The 13,890-nt window shown below is 32.5% G+C and overlaps 1 protein-coding gene and 1 long non-coding RNA gene across 2 annotated transcripts; one reads left to right on the top strand and one right to left on the bottom strand.

Moving 5' to 3' along the window:
* The first annotated feature begins 2,620 nt into the window (after positions 1-2,620).
* LOC141647760 (protein MIZU-KUSSEI 1) lies at positions 2,621-4,218 on the top strand. The gene has a single exon (XM_074456115.1). It carries the CDS (start codon positions 2,724-2,726, stop codon positions 3,480-3,482), a length of 759 nt encoding a protein of 252 aa, XP_074312216.1. The 5' UTR covers positions 2,621-2,723; the 3' UTR covers positions 3,483-4,218.
* Positions 4,219-11,604: 7,386 nt separating this feature from the next.
* On the bottom strand, positions 11,605-12,793 carry LOC141595322 (uncharacterized). Its single transcript, XR_012522267.1, has 2 exons — positions 12,633-12,793; positions 11,605-11,972 (listed from the first exon to the last, which is right to left on the bottom strand). It is a non-coding gene; the product is annotated as an uncharacterized LOC141595322 (long non-coding RNA).
* Between the last annotated feature and the right edge of the window lie 1,097 nt (positions 12,794-13,890).

Genomic DNA, 13,890 nt, shown 5'->3' on the forward strand with positions numbered 1-13,890 from the left:
ATGTTATTGATATATGAGTATGTCATCCTCATGTAATATTAATACAGACAAAAAAAATAGTAATAAGATTCTAATTAATTCAAAACATAATAAAAATAAAAAGAGAAACAATTAATTTAGTTCTCTATGTATACTTTAGCTACCAATTTTTTAAATAAAGTTGAAAATTCATTCTCTTACAATATTAATATAAACACAAAAAAATACTCCCTCCGTACCACACCAAAGGTAACGTAGGGAAAAGTGGAGTATTTAAGAAAATGTGGAAAAAGTAAGGGTAAAGAGGGAAAAAAATAGGTGGGGTATGTAATTGTAGGTTTAATTGTGGGTTAGTTGGTGGGGTATGTAATGGCATTTTGTGTAAATATCAAATGGGTATAGAGATAATTTGGTAATGTTGTGGGCCAAATAAGGAATGTTACCTTTGGTGTGGTACGTCCGTTTATAGTAAGTGTTACCTTTGGTCTGGTACGGAGGGAGTAACTAATAAGATTCTAATTAATTCAAAACATAATAAAATAAAAAACGAAATAATTAAATACGAGTAGTTCTCTAGGTATATCTTACTTACAAATTTTTCGAATAAAGTTGAAAATTCATTCTCCTGCAGTATTAGTACAAACACAAAAATAATAATTAATGGGATTCTAATTAATTCAAAATATAATAAAAATAAAAGGCGAAACACTTAATTTACTCTTCTATGTATACTTTAGGTACTAATTTTTTTGAAGAAAGTTGAAAATTATGGTGGTTATAATAGTTATATATATGAAAAATTCTGTAATTAATTCTCTCAAAACTTTATGAATGAAAGGAAGATAAAAACATATGACAATATAAATACGGAATATAGTAATGGTGAAAGGAAAGTAAAAAGGTCATTTTATTAAATAAAGGAAATAATGGTTAAATAAATAAGGTAAATGGAAAACAAAATTATGAGAGAAGATCAATGGTTTACAATTTTTGTTTTCCTTTTTTTTTTTGTTTACAACTTATATTTTTTAATTTTCTTAACTTTTTTTTTCATAAGTAGATAATCCATGTCACATTAAAAGTTGCTACGTCACATTAAAAGTTGACATGTCACATTATTTTAGGTAGACTTTTAATTAGATTGTATAGATTGTTAGATATGTTTGCGTTTAGAGTATTAGTTTCAACTCATTTTCAGTTTTTTGGTGATCATATTGATAATATTTCATATCAAAATAAATAAAATAGGAAGGTCAGCACCTTTAATCCGAATAAATTATTGAATTTTACTTGACTTACTTTGTCAACTTTATTCAGAAAATAAATATTATATTATTATATTCACCAAAAGCATAAATCTCGTAAAATTTATATCATCAGATCAACACAAATATGTATTTGTAATAAACTTTGTTATTCATATTTTAACTTAATACATACAAAGTTTAAGCTAGTGAAAAATAATTATGGTAAAAATTGCATAAGAAGCATATTTGCATAATTTTAGTTTGTAATTGATGAATGATAATTATGGAGATGAATACATAATAAATTAGACGAGTTTTATGTCATGCGTAATCCATAGATTAAGGAGATGATTGCATAATAATTTTAGTGCTTAACTATGGAGATTGTATACTAATACCCTAAATTATCCTAATATAGTGGGATGTACGTTTAACTACAATTTAGTGGGTTGTTTTCCATTTTCATTCCCAATCCCAGTGATTTAATATCGAAACAAATAGGCCCATATGAGAATTATGCAACTTAGGCGGGAAAACTACTAAGAGTTTTATTCTCTTAGTAGTAAAGGGGAATGAGAATTATGCAACTTAGGCGGGAAAAATACTAAGAGTTTTATTCTCTTAGTAGTAAGGGGGAATGAGAATTATGCAACTTAGGCGGGAAAACTACTAAGAGTTTTATTCTCTTAGTAGTAAAGGGGGATTCTCAAATATAGGGCTGTAAATAATCTGATCCAGCTCGTAGAGCCCTCGGAATCAGCTCGGTCAAAGCTCGGCTCGAAATCGGTCAAAACTGATTCCGAGCCGATCTCGAGCCGAGATGTACAAAATCCGAGCCGATTCCGAGCTTAGTAGAGTTCGGATCGGAAGCTCGAGTGGGCTCGTTTTATTTTTTATTATTATTTAATTTTGGCATTTTACAGTTGTTTTTGTTCTTAGTAAAATGTTATTTAGAATTTATGAGTATATTTTTATTATAGTTGATAAAAATTGTATATTTGGAGTTAACTTAACCTATATTATTTTTAATTAGATATAAAAGTTAAATAAAGTAAAGAAAATAATGATTTAATTGAGCTCGAATCGAGCTCGAGCCTAATCTAAGCTGATTTCGAGCTTTAATTTTTTGAGCTCGGAGAATTACGAGCCGATTTCGAGCTCAAATTCAAATTTCCGAGCCGATTCCAATCCCACCCGAGCTCGAGCTCATATCGGTTCGGTTACAGCCCTACTCAAATATATGTATCTAAAATACCGTGCAAATGCACGGGAGCTACCTAGTGGAAGGAATCAACATAAAACAAATAAATAATCAAAAGACACGTTAAGTTGAACCCAATTTTATTTTTTAAACAAAAAACGGCTAGGAATAAGTTATAATTTTCCCGCCTTATTTCCTATAAATATACTGTACATAGACTACATTCCCACCTACAAACAACTTCAATTCCTCCAACATTTCAACCATTAATCAAAATCCAAACAACCTCGAGTGAAATGACGAAACTACCCTCGTTCCGCCGTCTCTTCCTCCCTTGTTTCACCTTCCCCGCCACCCACCCAACCACCACAACAACCACTCCCATTCCCACCAAGAAACGCCTCAGCACCTCTTTACGAGACGATAATATCGACCCTAACCCATCTCCAAAACCCGACTCCCTATCTTCCCCAGAGAGCGTGCTCTCCCACGCGCCATCTAGACCCTCAAAATCCATGGTCATCTGCACATTCTTTGGCCCTCGACACGGTTCTCATATTTGGTTCTGTGTCCAGCATGACCGTCTTTCGTCTAAACCGTCTCTTCTTCTTGAATTATCCCTTTCTACGCATAATTTCGCTAGGGAGATTCGGTCGGGTTTTGTTCGTATCGCTTTGGAGTGTAAAATGACGGAATTGGGTTCTTGTCCTTTACATTCTATTCCTCTTTGGACATTGTTTTGTAATGGACGTCGTGTCGGGTTTGCGGCTCGCAGAAAACCGTCTGAAGATACTAAATTAATGCTCAAGAAAATGGAGAATATGACCGTTGGTGCCGGTGTAATTCCACGAAATAGTAACAACAACAATAATAATAATAATAATAATAATAATAATAATAATAATAATGGCGAAGAATGCGGAGAAATGATGTATATGAGGGCAAATTACGAGTGGAGTATTGGAGGATTTGATTCTGAATCTTTTCATTTAATTAGTCCTGATGATTGTCCTGGTCAAGAACTCTCTGTTTTCTTGCTTAGGTCTAGCCTCTAGGTGATTAGTTCGATTAATTTTCGGGGTCAGGGGTATTTTCGGTATTTCACATGGTAACGATTGCGAGAATCGTTAATTCTGGGTATTTCAGATGGTGGTAATTCTGATTCTTTCAGTTAATTTTGCGAGATCAGGGGTATTTTGGGTATTTTACATGGTGGTAATTGACACGGTCGGGAATTCAGTGGTTTCTTGGTTGGGTCTAGTTGAGGTTCAAATGTTCAATGAATCATGATCAAGGGTATTTTGGGTATTTTATATGGTGGTTGTTTGGTAAACCAGAAGTCTTGTATACGACACCCGTCTTTTTTTAGTATCATATTTCGTATCCCATGTCTAAATTTCAAAAATTCCTATTAAGTATATGTATAATTCATTCAATGTCTTACTCGGACGGTTTCATGCAAGAATTCCGTCCGAGTCAATTAGTAGTCCTTGAAGGGAGAGAGCTTGAAAACTCGGCATTTTCTTGTTTGGAAATTGGCAACTTTATGGGACTTTGAGTTTGTAATTTTTTTATTTCTTGTTAATGTCATTTTTTTTTCACTTACTTTTTGCATATGACAACTGTATGTGTAGAAGACTAGTAGTTGAATTAGATTAGCTTTTTTTTTGGTAAGATAGTAGGAGTAATTCTTTTAATGTAAAGAATTGTTGAAATGAAAGTAATGTCTTTTGAGAACGTTTGTATGATTGGAATTTACTTTGCAATTTAATGCTATTGTCACAATGATAATACATCATGTTCTATTATGTTGTTGAAATCATGTCAATTAGTTTTGTTAAGTTATTTAATTGGATTAAAGAACGATAACTGGTCTCTGATAAGATCATTATACGGTATACAATTGTTCAAAATCAATGTTGTACGACTTGTACCGTTCTGTCAAACAGGTCAATCGGGTCGGGTTCGGGATGGGTTAGCTCACGCTGGGTCAATTTTGAGTTTGCAAGAATTAGGGCCTGGGCTAGGTCCGGTCGAGCCGGGTCATTTCGGGTCCACTATTATCAAGTTATTTATGGATAATCATTAATGTGTCGTTATGAACATTCAGCCATTTAGGTCGAGTTACATTGCTTCGGTTCAATTCGGATTCAGGTCAAACTCGAGTCTTGAATTATGGTATCGGGTTGGTTACGTGTCTAATATGAGTTCTACAATGGTGTACAAGTTATAGGTTAAAGTTGTCTTACAATAAATACGAAAACTCTACATATCATAATATAAGACGGAGTTATACAATAAGTATAGACCATGTTTAAATTACCTATTAATGTTTTTGTGAAAGTTGTAATTTTTGCTTTTTTTTTTTTTTTGGTCTCACGAAGCGCGCATATAGTCGCATTACAATAGGGGGGGAGGGGGATTCGAACCTGGGACCTATTGTCCACAATACCTCCGTCTTAACCACTAGACTAAGACATCCTTGGTAAAGTTGTAATTTTTGCTGTGATTGCTTTTAATAACATCTGACTTTGTTCAGTTGATCTTTTCGAACTTTTTTGACCTTCTTTTTTCTGATGACACTTGAATCTTTGACCATTTGTCCATTTGTACTGAGTTTGATGCGTTTAGAATTTATGACTTCCAACATTCTACAGTTGATGATCCAGCATTTAATTCAAAGCATTAAATTCTTCATCCTTTACTAAATTTAAGCACCTGAAATAAATTGGCATGCCCTTTAACGAATCAACAAGGAGAGTAAATTCTACTCCGTATCATAAATTATAAAATAAGACGTTTTTATATGATTATTTTATGAGTTCTTACATATCAATGAGGAATCAAATATTTCGTATGTATACCTAAATGTAGAATAATATCGTTGCACAATGTGTGAATGTGCGATGTTAGAAGATTTATGAAAAAATGTGTTGATTTCAGAAATCAGTCCTGTAGAGTTGTAGGAGATTCACGCAGTAATAATTCTCTACTTATGCATTTTTCATAAAAAAAGTAAGATCATACCAACAATGGTGTGTTTGGATACGAGTAGAGGCATTATAGAAACAAATAATGTAAGATCTACGAATAGGGGCGAAGCTAGTAGGTGGCAAAGGGTAGCCGCCGCTACCCCAAACAAAAAAAATTCAGTTTGAACGATGATTATTTGCTACCCCAAATCTGAGTATTTAGGAAAAAATAAAACAAAAGGCATATAATAGACAATGAAATTGGTATGTCTCAGTGGTAGGATGAGTGGTGCTCCAACCATTTGGCAAGGGTTCAAGCCCCAAAATGGTGTTTTTTTTTTTCATTTTCAAGGCCTCATCAAATGATTCTTTTAATGGATGGGCGAGTAATCTCAAATAAATTTCGTTAAACCCTGCCCAACTTTACGGTAACAATTCACCTTTTGATTAATTTATTATTTTTTGCAATATCGCTGATGTCCATTCTATTTGTGTAATCGGGACTTTGTTTTCTATTTTACTTAAAGATTATGTTTGTTATATTTGTCTAAATCGTAAAGTATCAAAATTATATAAAAGATAAAATGAAGATAAGCTGTCATTTATATGGTGAAAATTTGAAGTCATTACGTAGCAATGGTTACACGTTTTATGCGTCGGAAAGCTATATAATCCAAATTATAATAGAACAATATAGTATTTTAAAAAATTTTATGTTATGCAACAATTTTTTTTCGTGAATCCCATTTTTGCTTAACTGTTAGAGTTATAGAGAGGGGAAGAATTGCATAAGGGGATTGTATTGATTGATTGTTGATATCAGTATAATGATCGGTATTTATAATACCTTACAAGAAACCCTAAAGCCTTACTTAAACCTAGAGACAGCCATCGTGACGTAGCCGTCACTACTAAGCCCTAATGGGCCTAATATCCTAATACCCTCCCGCAATCGTAAAGGCAGTACATAGTACGAACTTTACGATTGGAGAAATACAAAGAAAAAATATAAAAGTGAAAAATGAAATCTTCAATCTTCATCTTTTTCGATCTTCATCAATCATCTCCGTCTTCGAAAAGTGGTAAGATACGAGTATAAAGACTCGCTATAAATTTCTTCGAACAAGAACGTTAATTTTTTCGGACTTGTCGAAAGTATGAGTTAATTTGCAGGAACCCTAATGGAACCTGACAAATATCGATAAAACGGAAAATTATCCGTCAATTTTAAGATCTGGAGAACGTTAATTTTTTCGGACTGCAAATAAATCAAGTACCACCTTAAACGAAGTAAAAGACGATTAATTAAATTTCAAAAGAAAAGAAAGAATTTTTTTTTCTTTATTTTTGAAAAAAACTATTACTGCCGTCCATTTTGGATGACAATTTTTTTTTTTTTCTTTTTTTTCTTTAAAAAAAAAAATTTGTGTTTTTGATTAAGTATCGTACCGGTGGGTGTGTAATTTTCCGGCCACCCACCGGTAAGAATGCGGAAACGGTTTTTAGAGTCCTCAAGAAAGAGGCTCTGATACCATGTTAGAGTTATAGAGAGCGGAAGAATTGCATAAGGGAATTTGTATTGATTGATTGTTGATATCAGTATAATGATCGGTATTTATAATAACCTTACAAGAAACCCTAAAGCCTTACTTAAACCTAGAGACAGCCATCGTGACGTAGCCGTCACTACTAAGCCCTAATGGGCCTAATATCCTAATATTAACAATATTTTTTTGCTACCCCATATATAAAATCCTAGCTTCGTCCCTGTCTACGAAGTACTAAGCTTCTTTAGTAGGCTCATACGAATTTGAGATTAATTAATCCATAATTTTTGGGAGATTAAGGTTTATCTCTCAACATCTATGGTCAGTATTCAGTAACTATTATATTGACCAAGCATTGATCGAGGCCAGATCATAAATAGAAAACTAATCGATAAAGACATAGTTGTTTCAGATCGATCCAAGATATTACATTATATCCGTTTTATACTTAAGACGGTATAAGTATTAGTATTCCTATGGAGTGTATATGAAAATGACATGACATAACTTTATACAGTGATATACACAGAAGTTAAGTTTTGTCTTGTATCCACAACACACCAAAACATTAAAACAGTAGTTTAAGCAAAAGAAGAAACAGAATGATTGTGAAACAAAGACCTAAACTTTGTTGGGAATCACTTATGTATATATAGGTCATAAAGCTGTTGCTGAATCTTTGTTTATGATGCTATTCATTCACTTCTACGTCTGCCTCATCATTAGAACGGTCATCTATCTATGAATTCTAATCATGTCTTCACTATGCATTCAATTATTGATTGGAAACTAAGTAAAGCCCTATTTATTTCGATGAAAAAAAGTTGATTGAACTGAGTTAAACTGAATGAAGCTGAAAAATGAACTACGAGTTTAAATAGAGTTGAATTGAACTAAACTGAATGTAACCGAACTTAACTGAACTGAAATGGGCTGAAATTAACTAGAAAAAACAGGGTCTAAGCCACATCTTAGGACTTCTTTACTTTTCTAGTTTTATTCTAACAATAATTAGGGCATCTTTAGTTGAACCTACACATACATGATTAGTGTTATCTAGTTGCTGAAAATTGAAAAATATAATCATACATACCAATAATTACCATGCATGCTTTCAACTTACTCCCTCTTATTTTATACGGTGTAGAATAATAGTATGAGATATTTTGTTGCTTTGTATTTCTTTCCTGGTGACGCGAAGCTTTGCGTTATTTCGTTTTAGAGTAACTGAAATGAACATTAAAGTCATTAAAATGTGATACTTATGTACTGTTAACTTTAAACAAACGTAACACACTAACTCATGAACTAATTAATGTCGAAATATATACGCTAATAATATACTATTGGAGTATTTAGAGCATGTCATTGTGAATTGTAATTACCCTTTTCAAATTTAAAACTAGTACTAAATCGAAAAATGAAATATGACGCGACAGTCAATTTTCATTATGGTTTTTAACAATCATAAGTATATATATCTGTAATATTTTGATTAAAAACAAAAACCGACACTATTACATCCAGTGGTGGAGCTGGCCTCCTGATGAATGAGATTTTCGAAATTTTTAATTAAATTTTTTTGACTTTCGTTTGAGTGTTTCTTATGTTATTAGGTGCTCATCCTACCTAATTTTTTTCGCCCCTTAAATTCAAGTTCTGACTCTTCCGATTACATCATCAAGTAAATTCATAAGACCAACATCATCATTTACATTTCCTAGGAATAAATATGGTGTAAGTGCACTCATTTGACTGTCCCTTTACATTTGATTATAGTATGCGGCTACACTTTAAACATGCATGGCATCATAGTAAAGTGATCCTATTTCTCTGAATGTCTTCAGGAAATGAAATTATGAATTGCCAACTTTTGCAAAGAGTCTATATCTTCTTTCAATTATTTATCTTTTAAAAAATTGTCCTAATTTAACTGTCACCTCAATTAAATACCTCAAGTAAATGAGGTTGGTGTAGTGGTTGCTCACATCATCCCTTAACTACGAGATTAGGTATTTAACCCCTATCATGAAAATGGAGCAAACTTTTTGTCCAGCCGTTTACCTCTTTATGAGAGCCTCCACGACAAAAAGATTATACATGGTTATTGACGGTAGACACCCGAACACTCAGGTATACACCAAAAAAAACTTAGTGTCACCTCGCTCATCTTACTTACCCTTAACAAATCATATCATTGACTATGCAAAAACTACCATTTTTTTATAGGATCAATCTATAACATAGGGCATAGGCGTGACCTTAGAGAAAAATAGCCCGCACTTAACATTTAATTATTAATTTTATTTTAATAACCCAATATTTTCATATAAATATTGACATGTTAAAATATGCAAGTTTCCAAAATAAAAAAGATATTAGGTGATTAAAATAAAATATATATTTTTATAAGTATAGTAAATAATTTAGTTGGGTTCTGAGTAATTGAGCCGATCCTATAATCCTATGTACTCCCTCCATACTAGACCAATGGTAACATAGTAAAAAATGGGTTTTTTAAGAAAAAAGGGTAAAAGCAGGGGCAAATATGGAAAGTAAGCTGAATATAATAAAGAATATTGTTGGGTTGGTGAGAGACCCACTACTTGACATTTGTGTAAATATAAGAATCATATAATAATGGTATTATTGAAAAAAAAAACCGCTAAGTGTTACCATTGGTCTGATATGAAGGGTGTATAAAATAGTCTTATACAACAATTCGTGGAGAAGAGATGAAAGTGGGCTGGACAAGCTGGTGCCATGAGCCTAAAGAGGCACGAAACAGGCCAGCAAGGCTGATGAATGGGCCATACCGTGCTAATTCTCCATGTTTAATTTTCGTGGCATGGCCCAATCATAGTGGGCTGGGCCGAATGGTTCATTCGTGCCTACTAGTAATCAGCCCACCCTATAAATAAATCCTTATTCCTCTCAGTTTCTCTATTTTGCTTCTCACAAATTCTTTAATAAGGTTAGAGAGTTGACAACTTGTGTAACATTAGAGCATCCGCAAAGGTGAGACTCCCCATATCTTCTATTTCCTTTTCTTATTCGTCCACCTCATTTTCCACTAACTTTTCCATTTACCCTCTCCATTTCATAATTACATTTATGCAACAATGGGGTTCCCCACACAAAATTTTGGGAACCTTCCCAAAAGTTAAACAAATTACTTTACTTTTTTTTTGGAGAGCTCCCCTAAAAACAGTGGAGCCCCATTTTATGGGGAGGTTGGTGCAACAATGGGGTTGCTCATTTGAGGAAAGAGAAGGCAAATGGGGAGGTGATTTCTCTCCTTTGCGGATGCTCTTAGGATACCAATAGACATTCAGTATTCATACAATCATACGGTAATCAAATTCTTTTTGGATCAATTTTTAGAAAACTTATATTCTTCTGAGAATTTGAATACCGAAATTATTTTGTAAAACATGGGACTCTTTGTACTCGCTCGAAAAAAGCCTACTGGTTCTATAGATCCCTTATTTGATTTAATTTAGGAAAAAAAAAAACCTAACGCCTGTCGGGGTTAGAATAAGTGGGTTATATATAATGAAGTTTGTGTCTTGTAATTGCCAAAAAGAGAAAACAACAAAAAAAACACCGAGTGAAGTTATGGAGAAGATATACAAGGAGGACGTATTGTCGAGTAAAGTGGGTTGTGCCTATGTATTAGGAACCATGGCTGGGTCTGTATATGACTTTGTGAACGCGGATAAAGGCGGTAGGTTAGAGGCAGTTAGACAAGGCGTGTACTCGACACGAGCAGGCCGGTTTATGGGATTATATGCCACGGCTGCCTTGGCCTTGAACCATGGTGTTTCTCTTTGCCACCTTAACCATGGTTTACCTATAGATGTGGTTACTGCCGGCCTCTTGTTACCACGTTATGGCCTCCGTACTGCTCTTCTCGGTGGCATCGCCGTTACTGGTTTATCTTCCCTTTACCGCCGTCTCAAGGAATCATGATTGGCCATTATTATTCATTCATCAAGGTTTCAAACATACTTGTCCATATATTTCTTCTTTAATTTATTACTCCGTGTATTTAGGTTGTTCATTCGATATTTAATTTTACCATATTGTTCGGGGGTAGATTTCAATCTTTTTAGTTGTTTTTTTTGAAGGAAAAGAGATCAATTCATTAATAAATCGTCAAACGGCACTTACAAGAGATAATTATAATTGAAAACAAAAAATCTAATAAAGCGAAAGGACAAATCTCTCTCGTAAAACTAGTGATCTCACAACATGATATGACAATTTGGCTCGTCCTTGTATCGCTCTCAAAATTTACCTTTTATCGGTACCATAGATAGTAGGCTCGGTAGCATAGATAGTAGGCGAATGACGCATATCAATCGTAGAGTCGTATGATAAATCATCAACAAACCGCAATTAACTATATTTCCAATAAAACAAAACCCTAGAATGATATAAAGGACAGAAAAAACTCTGAAATTAGAGACAGGCAAATGGATCTCACCAAAAGGGAGATTTTTACCAATGGAATCATAAAATTTCATACTAATAACTGATAAATAATTTTTTTATGGGGCTTGCCATCTTTTTAGTTGCTTGGATACGTCAGCTAGCTCTTTTTTCTCATATTGAAATAAGCGCGGTTAAACAAATTCTATTATTAGCAAAAAAAAGAAACAAATCGACCTTAGATTTTTATTTATAAAACAAAGAAACAAATACATGAATACATGATAGTGATTAGTGAGAGTACATTAGTACAATGGTAAAAGTGTGAAGCATACTACGCTCTCACCAAGTACAACTGTACAATAACTCAAAGACAAACGGACATAAAACAAATACTTAACAAACATAACACTTACGAAAACAGGTTCGAAATAAATATGGAGATGATTCTCATACATATGCTTAAATCTAAAGGCCATTTAGTAACTTGGATCAGACACAAATATAAATATTTCACCACGGATTAACATGCATGCAACATCATGCATACATTTTAAATTGGAGTAGGAGCATCATCTCCATTGCTTGAACCCTACACGCGAAACATGATTAATAAATTGTCAGTATAAGAGAAAAATAACAACCCTAATATTATACAAGTACTTCGTATACAACAAGATAATTTTAGTGAATGGTATTTTTATTTCTCTCTTATTTTTGTTATTGGTTAGTCTTTGTACAAAATGAATAAATAATAAATGATCGGGATTGAGGGGATATTTAGTTGTTGTTGGAAGGCACTCACACTTATCTAATATTTTCGTTCACAATAATAATAATAATAATAATAATAATAATAATAAAAGGAAAATGATAAATACGCATTTAAGGTACCAAAAAATGAAAGAAAAACTTAAATTAAGCATTAATGACATCAATTTACGCGTAGTTGTGTCATAAATTCCTAATTTAATTCCATTTTGAAAAGTAATTTAATTCTTAAATACAGCCCTTTGGGCTGTATTTATCATTACCCATAATAAAAAAACAAATACAAAAAAATGGGAAAATCAATTTTAAAATGATTATATGGCTCCAAAGATGATACAACCACCTTGAATATAATTTAATTTACCGTAATTTAATTTTTTTGAGCTTAATATATGTATAAAAGAGTTTAGAGAATTTAGATCGATCAAAGTTCACAAGTTTTATAACAAAACTCTAAAACTTTATTATCTGAAATTGCTACCTGATTAGGTAGATCAGCCTGAGGGCCACCAAAACTGAGCTTCAGGTTGTTGATTTGCGAAGAAGCATCCATCCTTACAATCGATATCGCACTTGTATATATCGAACAGGATTGGAAATGTCTGATTTTTATTTATGAGTAGTTCTTGTTTTGTAGGATGAACTAGTTTTAAACCCGTGCAAATTGCACGGGATGCTATTTCAAAATTTGTTTAAATAATATAATGTAAATATTGAAGATACATTATATTTGTAGTTAGCGTAAATGATGTATTAGTGTACTACGGTCAAATAAAGCGAGTAGTTATTTTAATACAATATACTTTCTTATTAGCTAAATTTGATTTCTAATTTGTCTTGTTAGTTGGACTTTAAAAAAACACCACTTATATATGAATAAGATAAAATTAGTAACGTTGTATGGTTTTAAATAGTTTATCATACCGTTCAAATTCTTTACTTGTTTTTCATTTAGTTAAAGTCGTGCACTTTTGTAGAACCCGTGCACGCGATAAAATGAAAATTTGAACCCATGCACAATTAAAATGGATATTTAGACCCGTGCAAATTATTAAACCTATTTTTTCATTTAGTTAATATATTTCAAGCGAGATTGTATTCAATAAAATACATCGAACGTTTACATTATAATGAAACTTGACCTAAATTACTTTCCACTAATACTCAGCCAAATGATAACATTTCAAAACCCCATAATTTGGTTTATTATGGAATTGTCTTTTAACGGAGCTCATAATCATCACAGCTATATTTCAAAAGAAGATTGCACTTAGCCCATAATTTTTTTTGTTTTTGTTTTTTAAGTAATTTTTATCCTTCTTTCCTTGACATTAATAGGAGGTTATAAATATTACTCCGTATTAGTTTCACATTTCTTAGCCCATTATTATTTTATAAATAATTTCAATTTTTTTTACATCAGTTTAAATCTAAAATTTTTTAAGTTGATTTATGATAATTGTATTTATTTTTACATCTTTTGGTATAAAAACCTTGTCCTATGTGTTTCATTGTTTCATTTATTTCAATTTAGGTATCATATCCCTAAATTCTAATGCATAGCCATTACTCAGACCCGTGACCCGTGACCTAAGATTGTGACCCGTAATGTATCTTTAATTTGATAAGCAGTATTATGTTAATTAATCATATATGTAACACTTCAATAATGTACTATAAACATGCTCAATAATATATCCTCTATTTGGGTTGAGCTAATTATGTTCGATTCGAAATAC

Source organism: Silene latifolia, chromosome 1 (genome assembly GCF_048544455.1).
Source record: "Silene latifolia isolate original U9 population chromosome 1, ASM4854445v1, whole genome shotgun sequence".
NCBI lineage: Eukaryota > Viridiplantae > Streptophyta > Magnoliopsida > Caryophyllales > Caryophyllaceae > Silene > Silene latifolia.